Source organism: Sminthopsis crassicaudata, chromosome 1 (genome assembly GCF_048593235.1).
Source record: "Sminthopsis crassicaudata isolate SCR6 chromosome 1, ASM4859323v1, whole genome shotgun sequence".
NCBI lineage: Eukaryota > Metazoa > Chordata > Mammalia > Dasyuromorphia > Dasyuridae > Sminthopsis > Sminthopsis crassicaudata.
In genome coordinates this window covers 423,307,733-423,324,710 of record NC_133617.1, presented here as the reverse complement: position 1 = coordinate 423,324,710, position 16,978 = coordinate 423,307,733, and the positions used below count along the sequence as shown (strand labels likewise).

General features: G+C 36.0%; 1 protein-coding gene across 1 annotated transcript in view; it reads left to right on the top strand.

Moving 5' to 3' along the window:
• Positions 1-12,125: 12,125 nt before the first annotated feature.
• LOC141550285 (ectonucleotide pyrophosphatase/phosphodiesterase family member 7-like) overlaps positions 12,126-16,978 on the top strand; it is a 50,927-nt gene continuing 46,074 nt past the window's right edge. The window contains 1 exon segment of the mRNA XM_074280752.1: positions 12,126-12,387. Coding sequence (XP_074136853.1) covers positions 12,126-12,387 — 262 coding nt within the window.

Below are 16,978 nucleotides of genomic sequence, written 5' to 3'. Positions count from 1 at the left end.
ATCCTAATAAATAGAGAATGCTCTTGGCTGGTTTCAGTGGGTAATTTGGTCCTCAGACATACATATTGGTCAGCTAGTTTAGTTTTCTTACAGATAGAGACATTTATTATTTTAAAGAGCCCTAGCCATCTCCTGGCAAATTCACAAAGTCATTCCTACTTATCAACTATTTTCTCTGATGTTTTCTTTATTTTGATTTATTTTTATTTGCTTTCCAGAGAAACTATCTGGATTTCTTCTTAACTCTTCAGGGACCACTGATCATTCTTCTCCTCTATCCTTCAAAGTGATTCCTCAGTAATTCCAACCTTCTGGCAATATAGAAGCATGGAAATAAAAGGAATCTCAGAGATGTCCAGCCCAATCATCTCATTTTACAGATGGGAAAACCGGGGACCAGAGAAGGATAGTCTCCAAACAAAGCAGGTAGGACAAGGTAAGAGAAATAGAGGAAAAGTCATTTAATCTATGTGATGCTGAATTTCCTCATCTCTTAAAAACAGATTAAAATTTCTCATTTTATCTATTTCACAACTTTTTGTATGTATCAAAACCAATTCTATAATATATATATATAAATTCTTTATAAAATATATTAATATATCAATTATTTATTTAATTAAATATTATATATAAAATGTCAATTACTACATAAATGGTAGTAGTGGTAGCAATATCAGTAATAGTAGTAAATTACCATTTAATAACTAGGGAAACTTAGAAGCAGGAAGGATCAAGCTTTTGGCAAAATTATGGTAATTGGAAAAGTTAATTTTTGATTGTTTCCCATCTCCCTTTGTGGATCCTTCTTAGATAACAATAACAACTAACATTTATTTTTTATTAAAGCTTTTTATTTTCAAAACATATGCATGGATAATTTTTCAACATTAACTCTTGCAAAATCTTGTGTCCCAAATCCCCCCCCCCCTTCTCTCCACCTCCTCCCCTATATGGCAAGTAATCCAATAAATGTTAAGGATGAGCAATTAACATTTATACAAAGCTTTAACTTATGCAAAGCACTTTACATATATCTCACTTCATCCTCCCAACAACCCTGGGGAAAAAGAAATTATTATTATCCCCATTTTACACATAAGAAAATTTAGGCTAGGTTAATTGACTTGCCCAAGTTGTCCAGGTGATAAGTATCAGAATTTGAACTCAGATTTTCCTGACTTCACATCCAGGGTTCTCTAAACATTGTAGCTTTCTAGGCATTCAAATGCTCTTACCAATTTCTCAAACAGATGAAATGCCTAACCACTACCATTCACTCCAGGGCCCTGAAAAAATGTCCAATATAATAAAATTATTTCTCTTTCCCTCTAACAAAACTCATGATACCTCAATGGAAATCTCAAAGAGGCATTAGGAGAAAATCTGATTAAAATAATCCATGATGAAAAATGCTACAAATAAAGATCTAAAGGCTCTGAATCCAGATTGAAGCATATTTTTTTCTTTTTTTTTCTGAATTTTGTTTTGTTTTTGTTTTTTGCAACATGGATAATGTGGAAATATGTTTTGCCTGACTTTATTTGTATTATGGATATGGATATTTCTTGCCTTTTCAATAAGCAGGGAAAAGATGGAGAAGGGAAGGAATTTAGAACTGAAAATTTTTTTAAAAATTTAAATCCATACTGAGGTAAAAATAATCCCCCTTGATTCTTCCTGAAGCAAATACATTTTAAAAGTAGCTAACTTATTGTGCAAATGAATATTCCAGATTAGTGGAATTTCAGAGAGTATGGCAATTCTACTTGGGACAAGACTCTTTTTTCCATTACCTGAAATAAAATCACATAGGCAAACCCCTGTTCTGCTAATATATAAGAACAGTGCCAGTGTACAGCCCCCAGAATTGGCTGAACAAGGGGAACTCTAAGTAAATAACAAGATAACAATCAGCCTTCAATATGAAGGAAAAGAACTAACATTAACAAACCCCCAAAATAGCAGTGTCAGCCACAAACTAAAAAATGATACTTGGGTTTTTTTTATTTGGGGGGGGGGGGGAGTTTGCCACACCTGCTTATACAAACAAGTAACAGTGACATCAATGCCCTATCATCTTTGAACTCAGATAATAATAATATATATTGCCTAGCTTATAGTCACATGTTTTATGATCTCTCTATATAGAAATAGCATGTCATTACTATCAATCAACAAACAGCAAATTACAGTAGATTACACTTGGATTGATACTTCAATTCTCAACTTAACATGTTGACATAACAAAGTGAGGTCTCTGAACTCAGTTTACTTGCTGTTTTTTGTATTTATTTGTTTATCCAGTAATGTGGCCATACTAGGTACCTGGAGTTGGATGAGAACTGGGTTCAAACCTCAGTGTGAATGCTTAGATGTAAAATAAGAATAAAAATGTCCATAGGACCTAGTAGGAGACTTTTTATAAGTATTAAATTAAATAATGTATCTTGTTGGTTTAAAAAGCATTATATAAATAGTAATTATTATGCTCCATATCAATTTTGGAGAGAATTGACTAATTTTCATGAAATTGTAAATGCCACTAAAGTCTGTGAAGGTAACATCATTAATTTGATTTGTCATTTAACTTGCCATCTTGAAACAAAATGGAGTCCAATAAAAATTTTCAAATGTGTATAGCTTCGATGATTTTTAATGTGTTTCAAAGACATTAGGTACACCAATGAAGTTTCCAGTAATTACAACATGTAAGTGAATCTATAGTTCACAGAACCATTCGTTTAACTGTCCTAATTGTCTTTTTCACAAAACAAAGGGGTATAATTTTAAAACATTTGCCTTGCAAATAAAGGATTAAACCTGCTACCTTGACAAGCTAACAACCCCTAATGAAGATAACCACCATAAGTTAAATAAATGAACCATTATGTTGAAAACAAAAATGTCAAAACAGACACAATCTACTATTTTGAAGATTATTGATGGAGATCAGCCAAGTAATGGATATCATTATTATAATTTATCTTGTAACTTTTCATAATATTGTGCTAAAATTATAAAATAATAATAATAATAATAATAAAGCAAGTTAATAAGCATGATGCCTATAAAGAATTTCGTGTTTTCCAAACCAAAACACCTGACAAGTGCCAATTTATTTTCTCCAGTCCAGGAAGCCTTTCTCCACAAATTATTCCCAAAGTCATTAGAGAATAGGTGATTGCCCCAGAAGAGTAAATTCCTCTAATTCCAGAGTCCTTCACTCCATGACCAGAAAAAGCTCCAATTCTTGTTCCATCCAATGTTAAAAACCGCATGGCTCTTTCTCTCATCTGGCACCTACTCTGAAATTCTCCTGTTTCTTTCCCTTGCTTCTCAGACTTTGAGAGATGGAATCCTCAAGACACTTGCTTTTTTGCCTGTCTATTCCAAGTTAAAATGTTTGACTAGGAGGGAAATAGGAAAGCATTAAGTATCTGTTCCCCACCACTAATTCCATCAAAGATTTTCTCATTATTCATGGCTGGCAGTTTAATTTTCTTCTTTCTCCTCTCCTGGAACAGCCGTACCCTTAATTATTGACCTTCTCATCTTCCTAACACCACTACTTTTCCCTGTATTTGCTATTCTCAAGATCTGCCTGCCATGTTATCTATAAATTTACTCAACTGGGAATAGAAAAGCTCTCTTGAAGTTTCTTGCCCTCTAATACCTGTCTGAAAATTCTTGCACCTTAGATTCCTAGAACTAAGAGGCTCACCCATATAACGAATTTGCGGACAGCTTGGATCTTTGGGGCACCATAATTACTGAATTCAAACTTGATAAGCCATGTTTTCAGTTACTTAAATTACATCACAGGTTGATTCAGATGAGGAAAGATCCCTTGACTGAATTATCCACAGAATTCCCCTGGTCAAGTATCATATCCTTATATTCAGGTGACTAAGAAATGATGTCAAAAGCAACAGCTACTAGTTTCCTGAGCCAAAAATCTGCAGGATGATTTTAAAGTCTTATATGATGAGCAAAGAAAACAATGTTCACAATATATATAGAACACAGTATCAGAAGATGAAAATGTGACTTTAGAAGTTTAGTGCTAAAGAATGCCTACCCACTCCCTCTTAGTAGAGGGATAGTGGATTATAGATACACAATGATGCATAGATTATTAGATGTGACCAATCTGTGGTTTGTTTTACTTACAGGTATTCTTTGTTACAAGAGAGGGTTCTATGCTAGAGAGAGAGACGACAAGGTACCTCCATGATATAGAACCTCTATACTTGCTAAAATCTCACCACTTAATCATAATAACTAATATTTACATGGTATTTTAAGTCTTCCAATGTGCTTGAATATATTATTTCTTGATCCTCAGAACAATCCTGTAAGATAGGTGTTACACCCATTTCATATATGAGAAAAGTGAAGCTAAGAGAGATAGTCACACTACTTTCTGAGTGTTTGAAGCAGGGTTTGAACCAAAGTCTTCCTGACTCCATGTCTAGTATTTATCTACTATATTACCTAGCTGCCTAATTAGGGATTTGTTTGGACTAATAAGCCATTTGCTCATTGTCAAATGACAACAATGGTATTTTTACGCATCAATAAAGCCTTTTTTAAAAAGAGTTTCCCTAGACTATATCCCCACAAGTGTCAATGAACTACTGAGAATTTCATAGAGAACAAGCCATTGTTGGTCCCTTCCACCAACTCTAAAAATAATTTTTAAAAAATTGAAGATAGGTTGCCATTGCAAGTGTCTGCCATTTCACTCTGGGATAATATCATCTTAACAAAGAATCTAGTTGGGAAAAAATTAATTTGTTTGAGTCACTGGACTTTAGTCCAATATTTAATCTGACTCTAGCAATATTGAACTATATAAGTAACACTTTTTTGTGAGAGATGTAAAATATTCAGTTATCTTCAATCCATTCCCTCTTCATTATAAAATGTCTAGCTCTAAGCCTCAAGCAGAAGTCCCCTAATAATGAAGGCAATTTTCTGAGCCTTGAAGTAAGCCCAGGAATAAGACATTTTTTTGACAATTTAATAGGAGATTCCAAACAAGAACATTTAACCAATCCATGATAATTCCAATAGAATTTATGAAGCTTAAACAAGTAAGATACAGACATAGGTACACATTTAGGGGGTTCATCCAATGCCATCTAGGATGGGAACCTTACATTCACCCATGAGGGAGGAAGAGAGCAATACATTGTGAATACCAGATTCCCTAATATCTAACGAGAACCGCACACTCACCCTTCTAATGTAATTAATCTTTGGGATGTTGACTTGGCTTAAATGAAGCTCAGGCCCAAATGAGGTTCAGAAATATGAAGCACAAAACTGAAAGATCAAGCTGAAGCTTCAGCATATGACTTCTGCCTCAGGAGCAGCACCTTGCTTATTAAGAAGAATTTAGCTCATGGTGGGTATTTCTGCTGGAGCAGGAAATGATAAACCATTCCAGTATCTTTGCCAAGAAAATCCTAAATGGGGTCACAAAGAAAAGTGAAACAACTTAGCTATAACATTTCTGGTAGACTGCAGTATTGAGATGGAGTCAACAATGTTACCTGGAACTCTCAAGGGAAACAAAGTGGCCAAAATAAGGACTTTCAAGAAAGTGCAGTGATAAGCCTATACATTTCTGGGTTGTGTTCGACATTTCCTGCCAAATAAAACGATGGGAACATGTACATTACTCAACTATTCTTGGTAGAAGGACCCTTAGACTTCCAGTACAGCTCTCATTTATAACTTCTGGAAAGTATGGTGAACATTTATTTTATTATAAATACTTACACATAATTGTTACAGGCCAGACCGAACCAAGAACATTACACATAATATATGTTATAAAACTATATAATATGGCATATTATACAGTACATATTAAATAGCACTAATAATAATCACAACAGTTTTAGAACATAGATCTAAGGTTAGAAGAAAAATCAGGGGCCACATAGTCTAATTCCTTCATTTTCTATATGAGGAAACTAAGGTCTAGGAAGGTTAGTGATTTGCCCAAGATCATAGAGGTAAACAAATGAAAAGATGGGATTTGAACCTGGGTCTTCTGACTAAAGAGCCAACATTCTTTCCTCTGTAACACTCTGCCTTCTTTTTGTTGTTATTCAGTCTTTTCGTTCATGTTTGACTCTGTGACTTACATTTGGAATTTTCTTGGCAGAAATACTGGAGTGGTTTGCCCTTCCCTTCTCCAGTTCATTTTACACATGAGGAAACTAAAGTAAACAGAGTTAAATGTCTTACCCAGGATCACACAGCTAGTAAGTCTGAAGGCAAATTTGAACTCAGAAAGATGAATCTGACTCCAGGGCATGCACTCTGGGCATTAAGGCACCTCCACCTAATTGCTCCACTACTTTGTTTAAGGTTTGCAGAAAGGTCTCAAAGTGCTTTCTTTCTACTTTAACATTTACATCTCCAGTCTCTTGATCTATATTTTGCCACTGGACTCAGAGAGCTCTGGAGGGGAAAGTGAGGAAGGTGATCTTGTACAGTCCTCCCTCACTTAAATCCAACTCATTTGCATATCATGGCATTATCTCCCTGATATCATGGTCCTTTTCAAGAACAAACAATATTTACAAAAGAATTTCTTCACAAAAGCCTATGAGATAAGTAATACATTTTTTATTATTATTTTTTTACATTTTATTATTACATTTTACAGATGAGGAAACTGGAGATCATAGAGAAAGAATGTCTTGCCCACTGTCATAGCTAGTAAGTGATAGAGTCAAATTCATATGTCCTCACTTTAAGACCACTTAAGACCCCATGCTGCCTTCAGTGTCCATTCACCAAAACTATTTCTCTTTGAAGCAATCCAAACTAAATCACAAACATCACAAAACACTCTTTGGACATAATAGGATTTTAGGTTTTTGAAGATTGTTATCATTTCTTCTTAGTCTTCTCTTCCTCTTACTCAATTCCACAAGTTCTTTCAGACATAATTTCCAGACTTCTCACTATTCTAGTTACCCTTTTCTTACTCCATGCTGGTCTGCAAAAATCTCTCTTAAATGAGACATCTTGAAGCAAACACAAAACCCTACTATTCTGACTAGCAGAAAGAGCAATGGAAAGATTTCTATTTGGCTAACATTGTACCTAACAAGTCAAAAAATTTTATTAATCACTTAATGTAAGCCTTTTTGCTAGAGGAAGAGGGGCAATATGTAAGTAATGGCAGCTTAAATTAGAAGTGAATATCCATGAATATAGCCCCTGCCTCCAAAGCAGACTCCTTTTTTTGGTCTACTTGGTATATTCCTAGGTGCTTGAGATGTTTAATTTGGATTACTACTTGGTTTTTTTGTTTGTTTGTGTTTTTAGGGGGTTTTTTTAGAAGTAATTGGGGTTAAGTGACATGCTTAGGGACACACAGCTAGCTAATTAAGTGTTTAAGTGTATATCTAGCTGCCCCGATTACTACATTTTTTAAATTGCTTACTATTAAGCAGGCAACTATTCTATACCAGTCTCTGTTAGACATTGGGGATACAAAACCAAAAATATAGCATAGTCTTTGCCCTCCAGAAGCTTACTAGGAGGAAATAAGTATGCAAACAAGGAAATACAATATATACACAAAGCAAATACAAAGTAACTAGTGGAGAGAGTAAAAGCAATATAAAGTGCTCAGAATAGGCCTCATGTAAACAATGGCACATGAACCAGTACTGGAGGATGATAGTGATTTTCTAAAGCAGAGGTAAAGATGGAGTATACTCTAGGCTAGGGAGGTAACCTGTATAAAGGTACAATTATGGGAGATGAGCTGTTATACACAGGGAATAACAAGTAAGGTCAGTTTGGCTGGAATATAGATTGTATGTGTAAGGGAGTCTAATCATCCCTGAAGTAATCAGTGGGTCAGGAAAGGAGTTAAGAGAGTAAGTAAGATCTGACTATTCAAAGTCAGATCAGACAGGAGTCAAAGCCAGGAAGACTGTAATAGCAGAATATGCAATCCTGATCCCTTGCTCCTCTACATCAAGAATTTAATCCTTTACTAATATTCCTTGCCATGATGAGTCCCCGTGGGCAATACTCTTCTCTCCAAGAGGAGGAATTTCCCTCTCCTGAACAGACAATTAGATCTCTGAGCTCTCAAACCTGGCAAATTCTGAGGCTAGTGCAACCCAATAAATCTCTTTTCTCTAGGTTTCTGGTCTGAATACTATCAATAACCTATGAAAGATAATAGGGTATAGTGCATAGGCAGCTGGTCTCAGAATCAAGAAGATCTAAGTTCAGGTCCTCCTTGACAAATAATAACTGTAAACTTGGACAAATCACTTAACTCATCAATGGTGTCCTCCTCCCCCCCCCTTGAGGATAATAAATTGTAGAGCAGTTGCTGATCTGCATTTATAGGAGTTTCCTTATCATGTATCCTACCTAGACTGATGAAATCCCAGGTCTAGATTCTCCACCATCATCCCCAAAAAAACACCTGAAGTGATATCAACAGAGAATGAAACAGTTTCTGTTCCTTAAAATTATGGCCAGTACTGTCTGCATATCTGAATAAAATCAAGAAGAAAGATTTTGATGACTACAGCCTTAGCTTAAAAGGAAACATTTAATGCTTTTAAAGTTTCCCCTTGTCTTCTCTTTGCCTACCTCCTCCTAGGCATGCATGTGTACACACACACACACACACACACACACACACATACACACACAAACACACACACACACACACACACACACACACACACACACACACACACACACACACACATCCCTGAAAAAGAATATGAGTAGAAATAAAGAAGAAAATGAGCTGCAAGTAATCTTCTAAGACTGTCTTCACATCTCAGGATAGAGTTAGAAAATGAGCTGTAACATCTTTCTAAATTAGTAAGTCATGAAGTCTCTAGGAACAGGCATTTTATACAGAATTTTATATTCTTTAATGTTCCTTGAGAGCAGGGAAATCTTCATTTTTATCTTTGGTATTCCCAGAATCTGTCATAGAAGCACAAAGGCAATCTGTTATAATGGGATAAAGGAATAGCCTCAGAGTAAGGAAGACTTGTGTTCAAGTCTTGTCTTTGACGTAGTCTGACTGCATGACCCTGACCTGCTCATTGCACAGTAACCTCTCAATTATAATTTACCTCTGTAATGTCTTAACCTCTGAGTAATTGTCTAAAACTATAAATTACTATAAGCAGTAAGTCACTCAATCTCTCTAAGCTCAATTTCCTCATCACATAGATCCCCAGGTGATCAAAGAAGAGAACCCTGTGAATTTTCCATTGACCATTGGTCATTCATGTGGAATGTCCTATCATGGGAGGAAACCGAAAATATGATGTGATAATGGGCAGAACAGTTGCCCATTTGTATTAGTAGAGGAAGTTCTTTTGATGGAAATTCCCCTATAAAAATTAAATCATCTATCTGGACCAAACGAAAAAATCCTCAGAATTTTACATAGTAGGCACTTAAGGGCTATTGAATTGAAATAAGTATTGTGGGAGGTTATAAGTAGAATAATCATGGTAGGAGGCCAGCTGGATAGAATCATTACACTCTATTATCAGCTCCCATCCTTATATGTGGTCTCATTCTTCCCCAAATATTTTCACTGGGCAGCAATTTCTCCATAATCACGCTATCATCTTCTTTTCTAAGGCATGACTGGATTTTTCCTGTTAAGAAAACTTGAAGAAAAAATAATAATACTAGTAAGAATAAGTGGCTAGGACCTAGCTCTCATATTAGCCAACTTTAATGTAGCTTCCTTTAGCCAAAGCTGCTAATCTATTTGACTAGAAAAATCTGGGTTTACCTTTCTCTCTTTGCTCTAGGAAGCTGAAAAATTGAATCAATAATTCCCTTGGATACAGCCCTGAGCCCATAGTCCAGAAAATATTCTGATCAATATATATATATATATTGTCATTACATTTATTTCTCTAATCTCTTCTTAGGCATTCCATTCCCACAGTACCTCTCTGCTACATTTGAATAATGAAGCATTTAGATCAGTAATGCAATGGTTAACCACATTTCTCTTGAAAACCAACTTTAAAGATAAGATAAACAGAAAGGCAAAAATAAAATTTAATGAAACAGAAGTAACTTTTCAGAAGAAAGCAGAAAGGGAAGAGATATACAGAGTAAGAAATCAACAGCCTTAAGTTTTTTTTTTTTCTTTTTCTATTTTGCATTTAAGTTTAAAATAAATAAATAAAATGCCAGCGCTGAGTGTGTGTCTGAGTGAGTTCAGAACAAAGGGAATCTTCTTCCCAGAAGGTCTTATGTACCTGGAGCTCTATACTGAAACTTCCTCATTGTAGCCCTGGTCCCTCAACTTCCTCTCCCAGGATTCTGTTCTGCTTATCAAGCAGCGGTCTCTGGAATGTCTTCTTCTCTGTAGCTTCTCCTATGTTTATATCACTGGTACTCTCACTCAATGGGTTGCTCCCAAGTCTTTTGCCCTTCCCTTCCCTTCAGGATAGGTGTGGTAGTTTATGAGTCAGTCTGGCTCCAGTAAGTCACATAGATCCCCAGGTGATCAAAGAAGGGAACCCTGGGAATTTTCCATTGACCATTGGTCATTCATGTGGAATGTCCTATTATGGGAGGAAATAGAAGATATGATATGATAAGATAGGATTCACTTTCTAGTTGCCTATTGCCTAATAGGGAAGACAGAAATTATTGAAGAACACTTGTGTAGAGCAACATATTCATACATGCTTCTCTTTTTTCCCTTCGGCTTAACTGGTTTTCAGCACTTTCAAAAGACACAGGTAGAGGTCACTGGACTATTTTCAAATAACACTGCAAAGCCAGAGCACTTCCTTTTTATTTTCTCGCAAAAAAGGCACATTTTTGGTTTCTTTTATATTAGTGATTTTAGAGGAAAAGAGAGGCCAGATAGGCAGGAAGAGAAGGAATTTGGGTGGTTAGGTATTTCTTCTTATGACCAATGTGGCACAGTGGATAGAATTCTGGACTTGGAGTCAGGAAGACCTGAATTCAAATATAACCTCAAATATTTACTTAGCTGTGTGACATTGAGCAGTAAGTCACTTAATCTCTCTAAGCTCAATTTCCTCATCTGCAAAATGAAGATATTAGCACTTGGCTCACAGGATTGTTGGAAGGATCAAAGAAAACCACATTAAAAAAAAAACCACACATGTAAAATGTCTTGAAAACTTTAAGGCACTTACATAAATATTAATTATTATTATAACTGCAAGTAAATTATTTTTATGGGGTATAGTCATTGATGGAGAATGACATGTAAGAAACCAAAAAAAAAAAAAAAAAAAAAAAAAGGAAAACCATGTTTGAAAAAGATGGCAAGAATCAAGACTTCTGATCCTTATCCTTATCAACAATTCTTTGAGCTTAATGTCTCAGTTCCTTTAAGCAATCCTTTAAGATTATAAATTACACAATAGATACCAAGATGCCTGTAGATGTAAAGAGAGTTCTTCACAAGAATTTCACCATACCAATGAAATCAGATTCATAAAAAAAAAAGAAAAATCAATTTCAGTCTAGACCCATCCCTCCATCTCCCACTATCTACTCTTTTTGTGGCTGTACCTCATACCTGGGATACCCCGAACCTCAACTCTACGACTTAGCATTCCAGATTTCTTTCAATGCTCTAAATAGCTTCCACCTTCTCTAGGAAGTCTTTCCTGAGTCTTCAAGTGGGCCTTCACCCTCTTCAAATTTCTTTGTAGTTCTTCCAAAGAGAAATAATTCTAACTTGGCACTACTTTCTGCCAAAGAGAAAGCCCATGGGCTAGGCAGTATCTGAGATTATTTCCTTTTAGCAGAACTGGTTATCAAGTTAGTATCCAGGATACATCTTTACATTTATTTATCCATGTTTTTGTTGGATACCTCAGGAAAATACAAGTGCATTAAGGTCAGAGATTATTTCATTTTTTTTCTTATATCATCAATTCCTAGTCTAGTGCCCTACACAAAATAGGAAATTAATGTTTATTAAATTGAACTAGCATTATCAACTTGGACTTTGTTCAACCTCTGATAAAAAAGGGGGAGATAGAAGTACTATACTAGGTCTAACATTGTCACTGTGTCTAAGCTCTCAAGACATGGAGGTACCCAGAAGTCTTCCTCTTCTGCTTATACTGCTGAGCCATGCTGCCTGCCATCCTGTCCCAGGACAGGATTCTCTCCCAGAGAGAACCTTTAATAAGTTGCTTGTGATTTCTTTCGACGGGTTTCGCTGGAACTATGATCAGGATGTTGACACACCTAACATGGATCGCCTTGTAAAGGAAGGAGTGAAGGCCAAGTATCTCACGCCACCATTTGTCACCATGACATCTCCATCCCATTTCACCACCATTACTGGTAAGTTCTGATCCTGCAGCCAGGAGAGATTTTTTTTTAAGTAAATGAAACCACAAGGCCCATGATAACATTCTCCTTTATTTTCAGGAATTTTTCAGTTAGTCTAACTTTTTGTATTCATTTGGAGTTTTCTTGACAGATACCATAGAGGTTTGCCATTTCTTTCTCCAAATCATTTTATAGATGAGGAAAGAAGTTAACAGGGTTAAGTGACTTGCCCAGCATTACACAGTTAGTGTCTGAGGCCAAATTTAAGTTGAGTGTTCTTTGACTCCAAGTCTGGTACTCCAACTATTTTACCATTTAGTTGGCCTCTACTTACTGATAAATGTATCCAATCCCCAAAAAACTGTGGTACTAGAAGACAAGGTAGCCTATTCATCTCAGGAATATTATTACATCTTAATTGAATATTTACCCTAGTAGTATGGGATGAGAGTGCTGTTCTTACATATATCACTGCACTATGAGGGATACACAAAGAAAAATTTGTTGTTCATTGGATCATAGACTCAGAAAAGGAAAGAGCCTTAGCAGCTAATCCCCTCAATTTACAGCTGAGAAAAATTGGGACGATTAAAGTAAAGTAAATTACCCAGAGTTACATAAAATGTCAAAAGTGAAGCTAGAACCCAGGCCCTCTGATTCAAGATCCAGTGCTCTTTCTCACTGTAGCATGTAAATCCCTTCAATATCTAACTTTGATACACTACTGCTATTGAATTATCCTTATCTCTACTCAGGGATAAAACTAATTCAGACCCTCATCACTTCTCTTCTGGACTCTGGTGATAGCTTTCTAATTGCTCATTTTGCTTCTCGTTTCACTTCTACCAACTGTCAAAATAATCTCCCTAAGATAGTTCTGACTCTGTCACTTTCATGCCCAAAAGGTTTGTGTGGCTTCTAGTTGTTTCTAAATAAAATACAAGTTCTTCAGCCAAATACTGAAAAGCTTCTGCCATTTTCCTTTTTCATATTCCTCTCAAATTACTTCTATGACTTCATTCATTAAACTCCTACACTCATCAGCCTATCTCCTGCCTCCGTGTATTTAAACAGGTCATCTTCCATGTCTGGAACATACATTCTTCAAGTCATATTCTCTCAATACTCATCTTTTTGTCAAGGCTCAGTTCCAGTGCCACCACCTTCAAAAAGATTCCCTGATGTCTCCAGTAGTTAATCTCTCTTTTCCTCAAATTACATAGTGTGAATTTATGTGTGCACATTATATACCGTATACCCCATCAGTAAAAGATAGGGCAGGAATAGTTTTGTTTTTATCTTCATATCTCTTGCATCTAGCATAATAGCTAGCCATAGATAACATTTATATATCACATACTATGTGACAAACATCATGCCAGGCATTTTACAAATGTCATGACATTTGATCCTCACAACACTAGTAAATGCTATTGTTATCCTCATTTTACAGATGAGAAAATTGAGGCAAGAAACTTGTCCAGAATCTCACAGATTTAAACTCAGGCCTTCCTGACTCAAAGTTCAACACTATATCTACTGTACCACCTAGCACCTAGCATAGTGTTTTGTATTCAACAGAAGTTTGCTAAAACTATTTGAATTAAAGGAATCTTCGGGGAACATGGAGACTCACCCTGAACCAAAAGATTAGGAATAGACCCATGCACAATTCAGTACAAGGATTAATAACGCTAAGAGTGCTGTCATAATTACACTGGGAACTGGTGTAAAGAACTGTGAACTGATCTTTTAAAAATAAAATAAAATCTTAATCCATGGATGAGCTATATAACTCCATAAATAGACCTAGAAGACACAATAAGACAATGTTATAAGAAGTCTTCCTCCAGAAATTAGAAAAGAGTAACCAAAGATGATACTGGCCAGTTTATTGTCTGAAGAAGTTTGCAGGGGAGCTATTTATAAAGCCAAGGAAATAATTGTTGAACCAGAGTCTTCTGTAAGTGAAGTTTTCTGGGAAGGAAATGAAGTACTTTTCAATGCTACATCATTCAGGTAGATATTTGGCACACTGAAGCAATAATTTGCTTAAAAAAACCCTTTCATGGAGAGAAAATTAATGCTATTTCCCAAAGGGTTGAACTCAGGATCAGGTAGAAAATGACACCTGCAGAGAATCTGGATGTCTTGGGGGAAAAAAATGTGCTAGGCACTGACAATAAATAGTAAGCTTGCCTTTTAGTGCCATCCCCTGAAATTTTCCATTGGGAAGAAAAACAGCACATAGCAAAGAAAAATTAAGAATTTACCCAAATGAAAAGCAATGCCTGCTGTTCCTCTAAGCTCAAATGTCGTTTGCTTTACATAAAGGGAAAGTCTAAGGAGAAGAAGCATGGCATAGAGGAAAGGGAATTAATCTTGGCAGAAAGAGGTGGGGTTCAAGTCCTACCCTTACACAGATTCGACGTGTGACCATAGGAAATTCACTTAGCCTGTCAGTGCCTCCAGACGGCTAAGTTTCTATGATGCTATTGAGTTGCACACTAGCAAGATCTGCATTGGTAGGGGGAGCTTCCCCACTGACTGTTCCATGTTTTGTGTTAGTAGAGAGGGAGTTTCCACACTATAAACTTCCCACACTGATTAAATTGCAGGTCTTCCCCTCTCTCCACCTCCATTCTCAGATTCTTCCAGGGCTCCAAAGCCCACAAGTGGGTATTATTAATACATTTCAATAATGAAATTATGACTATCCCAGACTTATCAGAATTCACTGCTATTCATCTTCGTGAACAAGACTAAAGCCAACCTCTGTCTGACCCTAATGTGAAAAAGAATAAGCTGTAATAGGAAAAATAATGGATAAAAATTGGCACTGTCAGTACCCTAAGACCTAGTCAGATGCCAGTGGATAGGCTTGACACAGACTATGATAAAACTGGTCCTCTGTTCTCAATTACTAATTAACCATCTTCCTTGCAAATACCTTTTGTCAGTTTTAAAGAGGAAAAAAGAAAGCTGATAAGGAAAAGAGTTTCACCACATTTTTTTCACATTTATCAGCATACATGAGATAAGCAGCATCAATCAAAGACCCTATTGAGTATGCCAGAAGTCAAGTGACTAATAAGCAGGAGTACTGTATCCAAATAATCCCTAAAGCTCATTCCCCAAATGTTCTAGTCTAGAAAGTAAGGCTGGGGATAAGCTATCTTCCCAAGGGATAGTGGAGTCTTCTAATCAACATTCTGCATAATGCAATGATTTAGATATGACTTCTTAAACTGCCTTTGGGCAGTCCAGTCAAACCTATAGTATAGACCCCTGCCCAAAATAATGTTTTTAAATACACAAAATAAAAGGCACAGTAGTACAAAGGGAGACAAAGATTAGTGAAAACAAAGATATAATTGGTTTTTTCCTATCCAAGTTCATTGGTCTTCCTGGAATTGACTCCAGTGATTTGTAGACTCCAAGTTAAGAACTCCTGATCTAGCCAAATAAGTGGATCTGCAACACTGGCCCTTCCTAAATCTAGTTCATTTAAGCCATGGATGGAATGTAGACCCCGTTCAATACATGCCACAGGCCCAGGAACATGTTAAAGGCTTCAGAGCAAGTCAAACCCAAAGCCAAGAAGACAGCTGACCCAAAACCAGCTTTTGCTTTCACAATGTCAAAGTTCACAAACTTTGTGAGAGATTTAGGTCATAAAAATGCATGTATTTATTTTTCAGAACTTTTGTACCTATTATTTTCTCATTTTATTTTGGCAGTGATCTTACAAGAGAGGTAATATAAGGCTTTAATATCTTAAATTTTACAAGTGGAGAAACTGAGACAATTAAGTAAAAGCCTTGTTCAATACTATGTTAGTTAATGATTTGACTAAAATTCAGTTCTCCTGATTTCCTGGCTAATGTTCTTCTCACTAGAGCAGGTGTTCTTAACCTAGTTTCTTAATATATTGACAACTTTCCCTGCAATCATAAGTATTTAATTTACTTTTTAAAAGGGGCCTACATGGTCTATGGCATAAAAGAAGCTAAGAGTCCTTTTACTAAAGTATATTGTCTGAGATGGCAACTGAGTGCCCCCCAACCCTGTAACTGAGAAGAATTTGACAACTCCTAGAGGAATGTCACTGTTCAAGTTCACTAGCCAACTAAAACCCAGTAGCCATGTCCTTCTGTTCATTAGGAGACTGCTCAGAACCATCTCCAAAGACAGGAAGCTGCTGTAAACAACAAAGAGTTTACTCACACTTTATATGTGCTCTCAAGAAAAGTACATCCTTTCTAAGAGCCTCACAAGATTTCAGAACAAGCATCCCATTTTCCTTTTCAATTTCCCATGTCATTTCCCCCTATTTATGCTTTAACCAAAGGAATACAAGAGGTAAACCTGAGTTCCACCACATGCATAAAGCACTGTGTTTAGGAATCTATAGACAATATGGCTAATTAAGATAAATTATGTCTACATGGTAAAAAAAAAAAAAAAAAAAAAAAAAAAAAGTAGTGTTGCATAATAGATAATCAACCTTAGAGTCAAGAAGACCCAAGTTCAAGACTTACCTCTTACATGTACTAGCTATTTGTCTCTCAGTAAGTTATTTAATGTTCCAATGATTCCATCT